Source organism: Toxorhynchites rutilus, chromosome 2, assembly GCF_029784135.1.
Source record: "Toxorhynchites rutilus septentrionalis strain SRP chromosome 2, ASM2978413v1, whole genome shotgun sequence".
In the NCBI taxonomy this organism is placed as follows: domain Eukaryota; kingdom Metazoa; phylum Arthropoda; class Insecta; order Diptera; family Culicidae; genus Toxorhynchites; species Toxorhynchites rutilus.
In genome coordinates, this window is record NC_073745.1 from 208,898,103 (window position 1) to 208,913,593 (window position 15,491).

General features: G+C 38.0%; 1 protein-coding gene across 5 annotated transcripts in view; it reads right to left on the bottom strand.

Annotated features, from left to right (window-relative positions):
- LOC129764431 (uncharacterized) overlaps positions 1-15,491 on the bottom strand; it is a 379,755-nt gene that overhangs the window by 226,401 nt on the left and 137,863 nt on the right. For all 5 annotated transcript variants that reach the window (XM_055763501.1, XM_055763500.1, XM_055763498.1 and 2 more), the window contains exon 2: positions 10,306-11,176. In XM_055763501.1, coding sequence (XP_055619476.1) covers positions 10,306-10,351 — 46 coding nt within the window. In that variant the 5' untranslated portion in view covers positions 10,352-11,176. The remainder of the gene's footprint in view (positions 1-10,305; positions 11,177-15,491) is intronic.

A 15,491-nucleotide genomic window follows, 5' to 3' on the forward strand; every position in this document is an offset into this window, starting at 1 on the left:
AGCATGACTCTATGCATAAAAATTCATGAAATTCATCATTCAACTCCTTCGAATAATAGAAACACACATAACAAACCAAATGTCGTGGTTTGGTCGACAATTCCCGGCAACGATATCACAAAAAATAAAGTACCGTCGATGGAGGTGAAAATGGGTCAAAATAGTAGTTTTCGAGCTCTTCGATGTAAGTCTTGAATGATTAATTGAGTTACGAAAATAGTGTCAATTCACCTAAAAGTGCGATGGAAATGTTTATATACAGTCAGGGCTCTGCATAGTCATAGTCAACTGAGGATAGTCAGCTGACTATCTGACTGACTATATCCGTAGTCTGTTAGTAATGACTTTTGGCTTCTTCACTCAGTTTCTCCGCCAAAACGACTGAATAACCAGTCGGGCGTTTAGTCGCTATCTCCCTTTACAGACTCGACTATATCATTTCATTCTTCCCAGTCCAATTGTCCTCATTGCATTTTGAAGTGGCTTCCCCCAAAACGAATTTGCTCCTCTCTTTCTCTCTCCCATGTACGTGTGCATGCAGAGATGCCAACCTTCCTGATTTTTCAGGATTTCCCAGACTTTTTAGCACGCTCTCTGATATACTGACGAACACTCAATATATCCTGATCTTTCTGAAATGATCCTGATTTTTCCTGATTTTTGTATTTTGTATTTGTATTGGTTTCCATGCCAAAGTTTTCTCCGGTTCGCACTTGTATATATTGGGTTGGGGAGAAAGAAATGTCGTATATTGTCAATATATGGCAACACTCAAACATATCTTGTGTTGTACTTATCGCATAGGGTCATACTATACGGCTATTTAAAGACGACAATCTGTACTACAAGTGTCGTTTTGACAGTGTAGTGATTGTCCTTTTCAGTCTCAAGTTATAGCGCGTCAAAGATGGAGTCCACCAAACAAGAAATTCGCCATGCTGCAACGAAGGTGGCCGAAAAAAATCGTGTAGTTTATGGACCCGACACTGTAACGATTCGCACAGCACAGCGTTGGTTTGATCGATTTCGTTCTGGTGTAATGGCTGTCGAAGATACACCCCGTACTGGTAGGCCAATTGTCGTGGAAACCGATAAAATCGTTGAAATCATCCAAGTAGACCGGCATGTGAGCACTCGCTCGATTGGCCAGGAACTGGGTATAGACACTAAAACCGTTTGGAACCATTTGCAGAAGATTTGATTCCAAAAAAAGCTGGATGTATGGGTGCTACACGAGTTCATGCAAAAAAATCTTTTAGACTGAATCAACGTCTGCGATGCACTACTGAAACAGAACGAACCCATTTTTGAAGAAGATGGTGACTGATGATGAAAAGTGAATCACGTACGATAACCTAAAGCGAAAAAAGTCGTGGTCGAAGCGCGGTGAGCCGGCCCAAACCATCGCCAAGCCCGGAGTGATGGCCAGGAAGGTTTTGATGTATGTTTGGTGGAATTAGAAGGGAATCATCCACTATGAGCTGCTCAACTATTGCTAGACCCTCAAGTCGGTTCTCTACTGTGAGCAGCTTGACCGTTTGAAGCAGGCGATTGACCAGAAGCGGCCAGAAATGGTCAATAGGAATGGTGTTGTTCTCCACCAGGAAAACGCTCGGCCTCACACATCTTTGATGACCCGCAAGAAGCTACGGGAGCTCGGATGGGATGTCCTATTGCACCCACCATATAGTCCGGACCTGGCTCCAAGTGATTATCATCTCTTTCGGTCCATGCAAAACGCTCTTGGCGATACTAAGTTGGCCTCAATAGAGGCTTGCGAAAACTGGCTGTCTGAGATTATTTCAAATAAGGAGGGTGGGGGGGGGTTTATAAGGGGGGGATAATGAAGTTGCCTTCTAAATGGCAACAAGTTTGCGAACAAAACGGCGCATATTTGACTTAAATTGGATAATTTTAAGAATGTTAAATAAATCGTCAAATTTCGATCAGAAATACGACATTTCTTTTTCTTCAACCCTATATCTTACATTAAGTTAAACTTTGTACTTAACTTAACTTAACCAGATTGTCTGAGGAATTGATGAAATTACAACGAGATTAAGTGTGTGCAACAACATTGTTTTATTGTGGATAATGTGTATGTAGATGTATCCCCAGAGTTATTAACCCTTTCATTACGAGCGTCGTCTATAGACGACATCCGCGCGACGAGCTGTGTGTACGAGCGTCGTCTTTAGACGACATGAAATTCATACTGCTCTTCGATCACACCAGCGCGATATGCATACTTTTCGGCGCAGTGCTCTGTATAGGAGTAGCACTTTGGCGGAGCACACTGCCGTAATGAAAGGGTTAATGTAGGAATACGTTTCAGAGTGTAAAATTACTCAAGAGAATTTTTTTGAATCCACACTCAATATAAAAAGATTTTATATTTAATTTGTTCGTCTGATTCAAAGTAGAATAAACTTTAATGATGGGACTATATCTTATATGATGGTAAATTTATCTATAACCGTACTTAATATCATAAATATTGAGAAAAATTCAACAAGTCTTCCACTGCTGATATGCTTTCCTCATTTGTTGAGTAAAGATTTATTCGGAAAAAGGTTTTTCGGAAAAAATATAAACGATCAAAAAGTCAGGCGAAACACTAGCATTTCCGCTTATGCGAGGATTTATACCATGCTTTTTAATTCTTTTACATATCGAAGTCTTCGCCCGAAGGAAGATATAGGCGAAGTGGGGGCATAGTGGTCACACTAAGGAATATGCGCATTTCCAGGGCCCACATACCGATTTAATTCCCGTTTCTCGGAGAATATTATAGTTCAACTCATTGTTCTTCAAGATAACATACGGCTTTTACTATAAAAATTCAAAATAGTTAACTTTTCATCATTAGAAAGAAAAAAAAGGTGAAAAATCGAACTTTTTTTTTTGCTTGGAAGTAAAACTCGTCCATATCAAGCCAAATGGGATAGATTTATGCGTTTTTTTCGTCCAAATTTGTTCAAATCATATTTGTTATAGTAGGTACATGCATGAAATAAGCTTGGCTTATTCACCTAGAGTCTCAATTTAAATTTTCTATTGCATACAAAAGCGTTGTAAGAAACACTTAAGGTTCCGCATAATGAGGCTTGGTTTAGTTGGAATGGCATATTTATCCAGGGTCAAAACCACAAAAGGATCTTCATCAAGAGCAGAATGTGATGAGGAATATCAGCTTTAGTAAACAGAACATTGTAAGTTGTTATTCACCTATGGACCACTTTGCCCGCAAGCATGAAAATAATTTCTATGCTAATTAATCGCTGAGATTAAACAAAATATCTGTTCACCTCTCCTAGAATATGTGAACAGTCGTCCAAACTGATGATTTATCTAACATATCAGATTGAATAAACTAAATTTCACGAGAAATTCCTTAGATACCATGCGCACAGAACTACGGCCGAATGGCTATCGAGAGAGTAATTTTATTTGTATTTTGACATGCGACAGCTATACTGAAGTACAGGGTGGCTCAAAAGTCATTAAATTCTTCAAACATAAGGTGACTATCAATACGGCATCTACAGTCAATAGTTATACTACCAAACAAGCAGGTGACCAATTTGCCCCCACTACCCCTACTCTGTTTCTTGTGAGAATTGGAATGGATTCTGTATAATGAACTACTACCAAGCAACCTGTTTCTCACATGTATGACTCATAGAAGCATAGAATATTCAAGCTGTTCGATAGATGGCGGAAGATTGTGGAACAGAATTATGAATATAAAATTAAATTATAATGCATTGATTTTTCGGACAACCCAATATGGGCTATCCTGAATAATCCTGATTTTTATTATCATTCTGCCTGATTTTTTTAAATTATAGTTGGCAACCCTGTGTGCATGCATCGAAGTTCGAGTTCAACGTGGTTTGACATACGCTACAAGTGAGTTAGATTTTTTTGTATCGTACACGAAAATTACTCACACGTATTAAATAGCGTACAGTGTGTGTGCGCTATTTTACTCGCTATTTACTAATACTAACGCGAAGACCTTCATAGCATACTTGATAAATGTCTATGTTCGTTGGTTTGAGTTCACGGTGGGTAGACAATAAACCATTGATCCATTAATGGGGTAACTTCTTTTTTGCATCAGAAATCATTTTTTCGCTCTTTATATGGACGTAAAATTAGATTGCAGATTGCGGGTATAAAATTAGTGTCAGGGGGAAATGGAAGAGTGGATTGAAGTCAGTTGAATGAAGAATCAGATTTGTATTCATTAGTCGAGTCAGTTAAAATAACCACTGACTGGACTAGTTCACCAGTCATCCTCGCTAGTCAACGCTAGTCAATTCATTTTCTAGTCAAGTCACTTTTTGTTGTGGGTGACTGCCGAAGCAGATCTAGTCGAAGTAAACCTACGGAGAGTAGAGTCGGTCTTCATTTTTCACCTTCGAAGATTTCGGGCCCTGTATACAGCCATTTCATGTCAAACCGATGTAGTGGTTCTCAGATTTCCGTGAAAAGTGGTAGTTTTGTTCTTTATCGCAAAACATTAGACCCGTATTTTTTTTCTATCATTAGGGTGAATTCCATTTTAGGAAATGGGAAAAAAATAATTTTTTTCCCATTTTTTTCCAGAAATGACATTTTTTAAATTCATAACTTTTGAACTACTGTACCGATTCAGATGATCGACATATCAGATTAAAGCCAATTAGCTAGTCTCTTCTAGAAAAATATTATACTTGCAGAAATTTTGGATTTTGGTCTTGTAATTATTTATTGTTTTTTTTTATAGATCACATTGCCTTGGGACCAAGGGCATCATATTTTTTTATTTTTTTTCTTGAAAGCTAAAATTTTGTTTAGATAATATATCCAAAATTCAGAGATGCGTTATTTTGTGTTATTGAGTCATGATTTTTTTGAAATTAATTCCCTTTTTTCCAAAAATGATTTTTTTCTTTTTTAATTCATAATTTTTAAACTATCGGGCCGATTGAGGTGATCGATATACCAATTTGAAGCAATATGAAATACCACATATGCATAAAAATTGGATTCTAGTCACATAGATTTTGTCCAGTCGCATAGGAATATTGAACGAAAACTGAAGACATGTTAACTTTGCAAATTCACTCGAAAACGAAAAAAAAACACCTCTCTGATATTCGGATATGTCATGTAAAAAAATTCAGCTTTCAAGAAAAAATATAAAAATTTGATGACCTTAGTTCCGAAACCAAGTAAGCTATGAAAAACAATTACAATCAATAATTACGTAAACAAAATCTGTTTTTTTTTTTCAAGTGTAATGTTTTTCAAACAAAACTAGCTCACTCACTTTATTTGATATATCGATCATCTAAATCGGTTTAGTAGTTAAAAAGTTATGAATTATGGAAAAAGGTCATTTTTGAAAAAAAATAGTGGGTTATTTCTATGATATAACCGCAAGGTTGACGTGGGACAATAGTTAGCTTAGTAATCATTTGTTTGTATTGAATAAATTATTGATTGAATGAAACAATTTTCGAATTCAATTGAATTCAACAAATTTGATTTGTAAGTAAAGAGTACGAACAAATGATTCTACACTTCAATTGATTCGAAATATTTCGATCGACATGATAAAATTCCATTCTGTATCCCACTCGATTGTTTTTACATTTCGTTCGATCTGCTTCTTTTCGAACATTAAATGGAAAAACGTTCGAAATAGGGAACGCGAAATTATTACTCGAACGAAATAAAGGATTGAAATACAGTATCGGGTTGTATGTTCTTCGTTACAAGTAAATGGATGACCTTCCTCTTACGTTTGGTATGACGACCAGGACCACTAAAATGACTGAATGGATGAATTGTCAGACGGTCATTATATTTTACATTTCCCTCTGAAATTATTGCATCTCTCATGTGTACGAACTTCTCGAACCGCGAATTTGATTGATTTGATGAATTTCACGCACTCAGTTTCGATTTTGACATACAAGTTCAACGCATATTATCGAATCAATCGTCGTAATCGCAGCGAATGGTTATCAAAATTTGGCCCAATCACCAAACGGTATGCGTAGAAATTCAGTGAGCAGATATGAAAGTAAATCTTCCAATGCAGTCTTGAATAATCGTTGTGTTCGTATCCGCTTTTGTAGTGCGTGTTAGGAAAACACATTCCGGAGTGCGAAAAAACATGCGGCTTGCATGAATCAACAACTTCAACTTTTACTTTTTTATACTATGGAGGCTTTAAGGGGTTATTCTAGTGTAGAGACACGAATTTCGGTCGTTTTTTCGAGTTCCGTAAAAATAAAACAAGGAATATTTCTACTATCCATTATATCATCATTCGTTCATCTACCTATTAACAATAGAACAAAAATTGAACGAAAAAAACATGTTCGTAACTAGAATAGTTACGAGCTGCTGAAGTGAGAGGGTTCAAAAATAAGTTGTGCCATGGCGTACACTATTCCATCCCTTCTGGTTATTTGAAATGAAAAAAAATCGAGCAGATTCTGAATCAGTGAAGATGCCGCTATCGTATGAATCTCGGACAAGTTAATAACATCTTTTTTTTTACAAAATGACGGCCGTTTGAAAAACAAAATGCGGTTTAACACGCGGGTGCGGTGCAAAACAAAACACGCGGGTGCAGAAGTATCCCCGGATTGCATGAATCAACAACTTCAACTTCTACTTTTTATACTACAGATGCTTTAAACTTGAATGTTCATTTGCCTCTAGTGTCTGCACGATTTTCCCAGGTTCTTAAGTTTAGACGACCGTGTTAAGGAAACATATTCTAGACTGTACAAAGGCAAGCGAGTATAAAAGTGCTCGCATTTTGCATTTATTTGCAAAACCGATTTCCCTAGACACCATGCCAATTTCCACACGCTCCATGGATTTGAAGTCTTGTTAGGCAAACACATTTCAAACGGAACAAAAATACCCCCGACCTGCATGAATTTACAACGGCAATTTCCACACGCTCCATGGATTTGAAGTCTGTGTTAAGGAAACACATTTCAGTCGGAAAAAATACCCCCGACTTGTATGTATTTGCAATGCCGATTTCCCCCAGACACCTTAGTTTTGAAATATCTGTTAGGGAACACATTTCGGTGGGAACAAAAGCTCTCCCTACTTTCATGTATTTGCAATGCCGATTTCCCCAAGGCTGCTTGGTTTTGATGGCTTTGCTGGGGAAACCGTAAATCAGGCCAATCAAAATGAGGCAGTTAGGGCGTTCAGATAACGCTTAACATTTTACGATTATTCAATTGTTTATCTAATGAAAAATAACATTTTATTAACTGCGATAGATGCGTAGAAATATTCTCTATCGATTGATGCAAACATCTTTCCGATCCAGTAAGAAATGTTTGAGTTATAAGCTTTCGAAATCTTGCATTTTTTCCTGCATGTTCTGTGTTTAGGTTTTCTTTTTACCCCCTATATATTCCGGTTAGACGTAGTCCCACGTCAAAAAAAAAGGAGGAAAAGTTGATTTTTGGATCACCATAAAATGGAAATTGCCACCCAGATGAAAAAAAATAAAAAATAGGGGTCTAATATTCTACGATGAGGAATAAAACTACCAATTTTCATGAAAATCTCACAATCACTATATCGGTTTGGCATGGAATTTTGCTTGACCCATTCTCACCCCCACTCAGTGTAAATAAGAGATTATTTCGAAAATATTGAAAATCGAATGGAAAAAAATGTTTGATGTTCAAAATTAGTAATGACTCATCTGGCAAGACTTTAAAGAATAATTCTATCCAATATTTATAATTTTATTACTTCAGTATAATGCTGGGCATGAGATTTTTTCTGAATTTCTTATTTGATGGCTATTTACACATCAAACTTTGATGAATTATAAAATAATAACTATTTGTACTACAGTTAAGTACTATGCATTGTAAGTTGTAGAAATATGTTCCCTATTAAACGGCTTACAGATTTCAAAAATATTCGCAATATTTGTCAAGATATTACGAATATTATACTTACTAATAATTACTCCCCCATAACCCATTTTCACCCCCATCGACGGTATTAAGTGTGTGGAAGGATAATCGATGAATCATCCCCCAACCCTCGCTACATTACCGATAATATCATTCACGTTGGTATCAACACAACTGCACTGCGGATCATGAAAATTTAATTGAATATTATTGATTTACCTGGCTCTCAGTGACTTGCAAACAATAACAGTCCTCCGCCATCGGAACCATTCGAGGCCATTGAAAACGATACCGGAAGGATTACAACAAAGCTGGGAACGAACAAAGTGCCCTGTTTTGGACGTATTCATCGTTGTTTGATGCCGCTTATATCCTCCCATTAGAAGTGTGATGGCAACATGGTCTAGAAATGGAATTCTAACAAAACATTCCAATCAACGGGAATAATCTGTTCGGAAACGCTACTAATTGGAAGGTAAACATCCAACAGCCCTTCACACAACTTGTTCTACGCTGAACCGTATCCCTTAGCTTTTCTCTCTTAAACCAACTCAACAGTTGATTTCTTCCAGCAATCGTACAAGTCGGAAATCACGATGTCAATTACTGAATCAATTTAATTGGCCGACTTTTGCCGCCCAAAGATTGAGATGCAGTCTGATTTTCCTGCACTTCTGTTAGAGTACCTTCCCCTGAAAGCCAATCAAATTGAGGGTGCTAATTGGGTTATTATGTCCCGGAAGGCGGACCACGTTTACCGCGTGAAGGTTGTTTAGCACATTTTTCCCGCTCCCATTGCAGGGCGTTGGAAATGGGAATTGCGGTTTAAAGACATTTGGTGTAATGATGATTGGATTAACTTCATTATCGTTCGAGGAAAACGAAACAAAATGCAGTAGCGGAATTCAGCTTTCAGATAAAACTGCTTGCGAGGAACTGTTTTACCATGAAGCAATTTATGTGATGACAAATTCAAGGAAATTATTGAGTTGATGTGGGAGAAAATATGTACATTGTTGATACGGCGTATTTCCAGTATGGAATGATTGCCTTCTCAAGCTTCAATCCATCTTCTACAACTTCCACAGAAGCATGCATTTGTACTGAGCATAAAATGCGAAATCACTGTTAATTACGTTACAGTGCACATCCTGTCCATCCTGCGATATGGTTCACCCATTGTTATAATTCTACTAACCCTGTTACTTTTCTTACTCTTCCAAGCAGCTGAAGTGAAAAGCGTGCCCTTTCGCCGATCGAAATCTATATGCAAATAGAATGAAATGTTTCCTCGTCCCTCGACTGGATAAAACTCTTACTTGCTGAAGTTTGCCCAACGAAACACACCGGCTCAACTGAGACACTTCTTCTTCTTCTTCTTCAATGGCACTAACATTCCTAGTGGAACTTCGCCGTCTCAACGTAGTATTACTTGCGTCATTTTATTTAGTACTTAGTTGAGATTTCTATGCCAAATAACACGCCTTGAATGCATTCTGAGTGGCAAACTCTAGAATACGCGTGATCACAGTGCAAGTCGGAGGAAATTTCTTTGACGAAAAATTCCCCCGACCAGAACGGGAATCGAACCCGAACACCTGGCATGTTAGTTATGACGCTAACCACTCGGCCAAGGGAGCACAACACTATGTGAGACACTATGTGACAGAATATATTTAAAGTGCACAGAAAAATTGCTCTTTTTTACACTTTGTTCCCTGTCCCTTGGAAGACATTTTGCATTAAATTCCTAAGTGAATTACAAACTTTAAAGGGAAGGTATTGCTCGGGACGAAGTCTTAGAGAGCATTATGGATTATTTTAAATTGGGAGAACGGTTACCTATTAGAAACTGAATTTGGTTTCCGTTTACAAATGATGGTAAAAACAATTTTAGTAGACATTACTGACAGACAGTTTGCACTTTTTTTTTCTGGCCAATGGTCCTCATCTTCAGCAGATCTTAATCCACTTAACTTATTCTTATGATGTTATATGCTGGAATGTTTGATTGTCAGAGACAAAAGACAGTACATCAGAAGTTACATACTATAAGCTTTAAGTTACATACCAAGCGCTTAAGGGTACAGCAAAGTTCATCGGGCGCTTTCTTGACATGCTTACACATACTTTGAATCCCTCAAACTAATAACAGAAAACGACTGACCACATCAAGAGGGGAGGCTTCCCTACAAATAACAGAACCCCTAAGTAAAGTTTACCGTCATTAAGAGATTAGTTCGTGAGCATTGTTTCCCACATTCATTCGGTGTGCTCACATACAGCCTCCGACAGCCGCAAGCTAAACACAAATCCCATTTTCAAGGCCACATACAACACTTACCAGCAAGTCCAGCATGCACAGCCAGTAAAGCAGCAAAAAAGAGCATCTTAAACTGGGATGCTCTTATCTGTATATTCGTCCGAATAATGGTCGCAGCATTTGTTCTCTTAGTCGTTGAATTTTTCGCACAAATCGTTGACTGTTGTTGGTATTTAGTTACTACCTAAACATAGATTTTTTTCTCAATTATTCATCCACGAGGCGTCACAGTAAATAAAAGCAAACCACTAATTTTCGACTATTAACCGCACTGTTGACTCATTTCTGTTGCACCAATCCAAAGCACAGTATTTTTCCACCACTTCGAACATCCTGGCAACATTTACTCACGCCCAAGAACTCTGCTTTCTGCCGCACATTTAACTTTTTTCTTGCTCTTCGCACCATGAAAACTGTAAAGCATCCGAAGCCCGGCTTCACGAGCTTTTCCAGAAAATCGCATTTATGCCACAGAAGAGATTTTCACAATCTCGTTGGTGCTGCTTCGCTGCTGCGTGGGTTTCCAGCTAACTGGAATTTTCCATCCGAACGATATGTTTAGTTTCATTTTCCGCCAATTCTTCGTTTTAAGCCCGTCTCGTTTCACTATGCCATCATAGTTATCGTAGTTTCATTCATTCGCGAAAAAATATTTCTCTCCGTTTGTTTGAAATAACACCTTTCTGGTGCCCATCATATTCTTCTTTACAGCTGGAAATGAACAATGAAATTTTTCACTCCCCAAGCGAAAGGTGTTCATCTTATTGTGTTATTTTTCTCTTTTCCACTCGTCCCCCCGCAGGTCACTTTAGATTCGAACTGAAAGTACACAGCACGCAGTGCACTTTGACAATGAGATAAAATTCCGTTGTATGATACTGCGGGCACTTTCCTGAAACAGAAGAATGATAGATATAATGAGTCCTTGCTGAACTTTCAATTGAATTTGAGGGAAATGTCTTTGTGAGGGTGAAAGATGTGCTTTCTGAACGGGCCAACTATCTTTGACAATTTCAAACTTTAATGACAAAACTTGTTACTGTAGAAACTCGCAGAAAGAAAAATAATAAGTGTAAATAGATCATAATGCTTCAATTAGAACTAACCCCGCAATGGATGGCAGAGATGCCATAAATTCATTCGGATTGTTGATAATCTGATTTTGGAGAGAATAAAGAACGAAGCTAACCACGCTTCCACCACTATCAATTTATCTTATTACTTTAAACTTTTGACGTAGAACTACGTCTTTCATTAAGGGTGCCAAATCAGAAAACAGGTCACGTTTTTATGAAATAAAGTTAACGTTTATAACTATTTTTGCCGCGAATGGATTTTGGCGATTTACATAGTAAACGAATCGGAAAATCCCTAAGATTTGTTTAATGTGCTATACATTAGAATCTCCTGGTTTGTAAATGGTTAAAATACATGAAAACTTTAAGCATTTCCATTTTCCCATACATTTGTTCTGTCCATTTGTGTGCTTTCCCGAACAGAGCTGTCTATAACGAGCAACTTATCGACGAGCAGTGAAGGAGAAATCGTAGGATTCAAAGTCTCCGTGAACAAAGGAAAAGAAGAACAATGGAGGGGAATACTTGCCTAGAGTATAAACAGTGGATTTCGCTGAGGCAAACTTTCATTCGGCATCGGACTGTTGAGCAATCCAGTTCACTTTGATTTCGCTGCGCTTCGATCTAAGATTGGACCCCACCAGTGGTAATCCAACTTGGATATCGTCGTGTGGTTTTTTCAGTTCGTTTTTGGCGTTATTCGTATCGTGTGTTTTTTTTCCGCGTCATAAATTAAATGCTTCGCGCAGTATGTGATGAGCAAGAAGAAGAGGAAGGCTGACTCGAGCACTGCAAAAAGCAAACGCATTGCCAGGGGCAGTCAAATTTCGAGGCAAGCGTCATCTAGTGAATGACGCGATGTTGGTGTAGTGAAGAGCGCTCGTACTGAACCGAGCCTTCGCGAGTGTGATACCGCATCGAACAACAGCGAAGTAGGCGACTTCGGCGCGTCGGTCTAAAATGTAAACGCCATTACTCAGGCAGCAACCAAAAACAAGCTCCCCCGCTGGTGGTGAAGGCGGTCGCTCTTGACAAACTCATTAGCGAATTCGCATCGATCGGTGTTACAGCAGAGTACAAGCTGTGTGGCATAATTCAGTCTTTTTCCAAGCAGTTAACATTGTTTGTTTTTCGTCATCATAAGGGTTTCGTTGGTGCCTTTGGCATTGCATGAATGCATTAAACTGACTTTATGACGAAGCAGACATCAAGGTTGTGCGCCAAAAAATCATTTGGGGAATACCAAGCATCTTGAATGTCGTACTGGAATGTTATAAGTTATTTGGGTTCGCGTGCCAGTCGCAAAACTGCCTTCAACTAGGATTGCGCTAATCTTGATCATAATAAAGCAATGTTACTGTTTTGGAGGTTGTTGATATTAACAAAAAAAGATTTATTTCGCTTGTTTAGACACCAAGAAAGTAAATGTCGTTCTGCAATGTTGTATGTGATTAGGTTTCGCTTGCCAGTAGTAAAACTTCCTTCCTGGCAGCTGCGCTTATGTCGAACATGAGAAAGTAATGCAACTTTTTTTCGAGGCCAGTAATATAAACAGAGTCGTTTCTTTTGAGAATAACGCAAAATGATGAGAAGTGTTCATATTCCTAGTAGTTTCAAGCTACCAATATATGGCTCTGTATGCGTGCTATGGCAAACGCTTGTTTGGCGATTGGTTTACGTTGTACGAACGATGCCTGGGGCAAGGCGCCTCTATATGTACCAGGTGAAACAATCATATGAAATGCACTTTCAGCCATATTGGAAATGCTGTCGGTATTGTTCACAAACAGCATCAGAACGCTGCCGGCGGCTCTCTACAAACTGCTACAACGCTTATTCGAACGATGCGCACAATGTTCGGGTTTCGCGAATTTATGTGAAAAAGAAAGAATGATTTTGTAGAATTTCATTCTCATATCCACTACTCTCGCATGTGGAAATGCAAAAATGGCGTATCCTAGCAATAACAAAACAAACAACCCCCGCTCCTAAGTGACGAACCAACCAAAGGAGTTAATCACTATAATACAGATAAAAAAAAAACCCCGCTCCACAAACCGTAATCCCCTTCTTATTGAAGTGATGATGTTGCTTCACCTGTTATACATTGATATAAGCGCCTTGGCCTGGGGGTACAATTCCACTGAGACAATGCTAAATAACATGTAGCATGATATTCGATACTTGCATGTGTTGTCATTGTTGTTGTTTCCTCGTGGTGCCAAAGATATATTGATGTAGTTATGAAATGTGGAATAATGGTGATGGTGCAACATATATATAATCGACTGTAGCCGAGTCTATGTCAATTGCGAAAAAGGCCACCGAAATAACTTTCGACGTAAATTTTCAATGCATTTACATGAAATTAATTGCTACATATGATTAGCTAGTGTATTGTTCTGCGAGGGCAAGAATGAATCATCAATCTATTATCGTCAACTGATTCTCCAGTGAAAAAACATTTAAGAGATTATTCTACTAAGCAGTTGTTTCTAAAATTTCACAGCACTATAGAATAATATCCGAAGGTATAAACAAGCGACTTACATAAAATAACAGCGTAGTTCTACGTCAACAATGCGGTTGTATCTTGGACACAACCTCCTATATTTTTTTTTTTCGTATTGCACATCATTTCCCATGTCACATTTCGTTGCTAAAAAATCATAACTTTTAAACTATGGGGCCGATTCAGATGATCGATATATCATTTTGAAGCCAATGAGTTGGTCTTCTTTTTTTATAGGAGGTTTTGAGCAGTGTTGTCACGTATACAGATTTTTCTGTAATTCAGATTTTCAGCATGTTTTTTGACTAAGATTCTGTATATACCAATTACAGATTGTTGAATATTCATGCAGATTTTTGACAGATTATGTAATAAGAGAACCTTATATTTAATTTTTTCATTATTCCTCATTCATCAGCCGCTGCTGAGCGTGTTTTTTCGCTATGCGAGGACTGTTCAAAAAATATCGTGATTTTCGAATTTACGCGGGCTACGTATATTCGATTCTAGATTTTTCGTGACATTATGTTGGTGCTCATGTCTCTCATTTATGCAGACAAGTACGGCTATTTTGAATGTTCAGTTAATTTTTGACAACTGCTTTTCTTACACGTTTTTTGGTTCATATTCGATTTTTGCCTATTGCCTGTCTCTAGAGAAATCCCTTCGTAGTGCTGAAGCAAAATTGGCTATGGCTATGGGAATGTTTAGTGGATTGGGATAGAGTGGACCACTCTATCTAAAATAGCTGTTCTAGAAGTATCACGATTTTTGCATACCTACGAATTACTTATATTCTATTTCAGTTGATGGCGTGCTCGGGCTTCCGGCATGCCTTGCGTCGCTTACATTTTTTCGACCCTTCAAGAACATTTTTTCGAACTCCGATAAACGATAAACGAACACGTGTAAGAAAAGCAGTTGTAAAAAATTAACTGAACATTCAAAATAGCCGTAATTGTCAGCATAAGTGAGAGACATGAGTACCAACATAATGCCACAAAAAACATCCAGAATCGAATGTACGTAACGCGTAAATTCGAAGGTCGCGATACTTTTTGAACAGACCTCGTATTATGCGAACAAAACAAAGCTCGAAACCTTGTCGCTACAGAAGCTTTCAACGCGATTATCAAATCGAAATCATTTGTTAAAATCCGAGGAGGAAGTGCCTCAGTACAGTTGCCAAGCGACATCGAGGCTTAATTCTGCATAACCATGTATAAACATCACGAAGGGAGGGAGCATCAAATGAATGTTTACAACGCGAAACGAAATGAAATAAACTCTTTCCGTCGATCTTCCCTTAAAATACATATTAATTTTTTTTATTTTTCATTTGGCACTAGCTGACCCGGCAAACTTAGTCCCGCCAAAAATTTGTTTTTTGTTATCAATACCTTCAAACATTCTTCTTCTTCTTCTTCAATGGCACTAACGTTCCTAGAGGAACTTCGCCGTCTCAACGTAGTATTACTTGCGTCATTTTTATTAGTACTTAGTTGAGATTTCTATGCCAAATAACACGCCTTGAATGCATTCTGAGTGGCAAGTTCTAGAATACGCGTGATCACAGTGCAAGTTGAAGGAAATTTTTTTGACGAAAAATTCCCCCGACC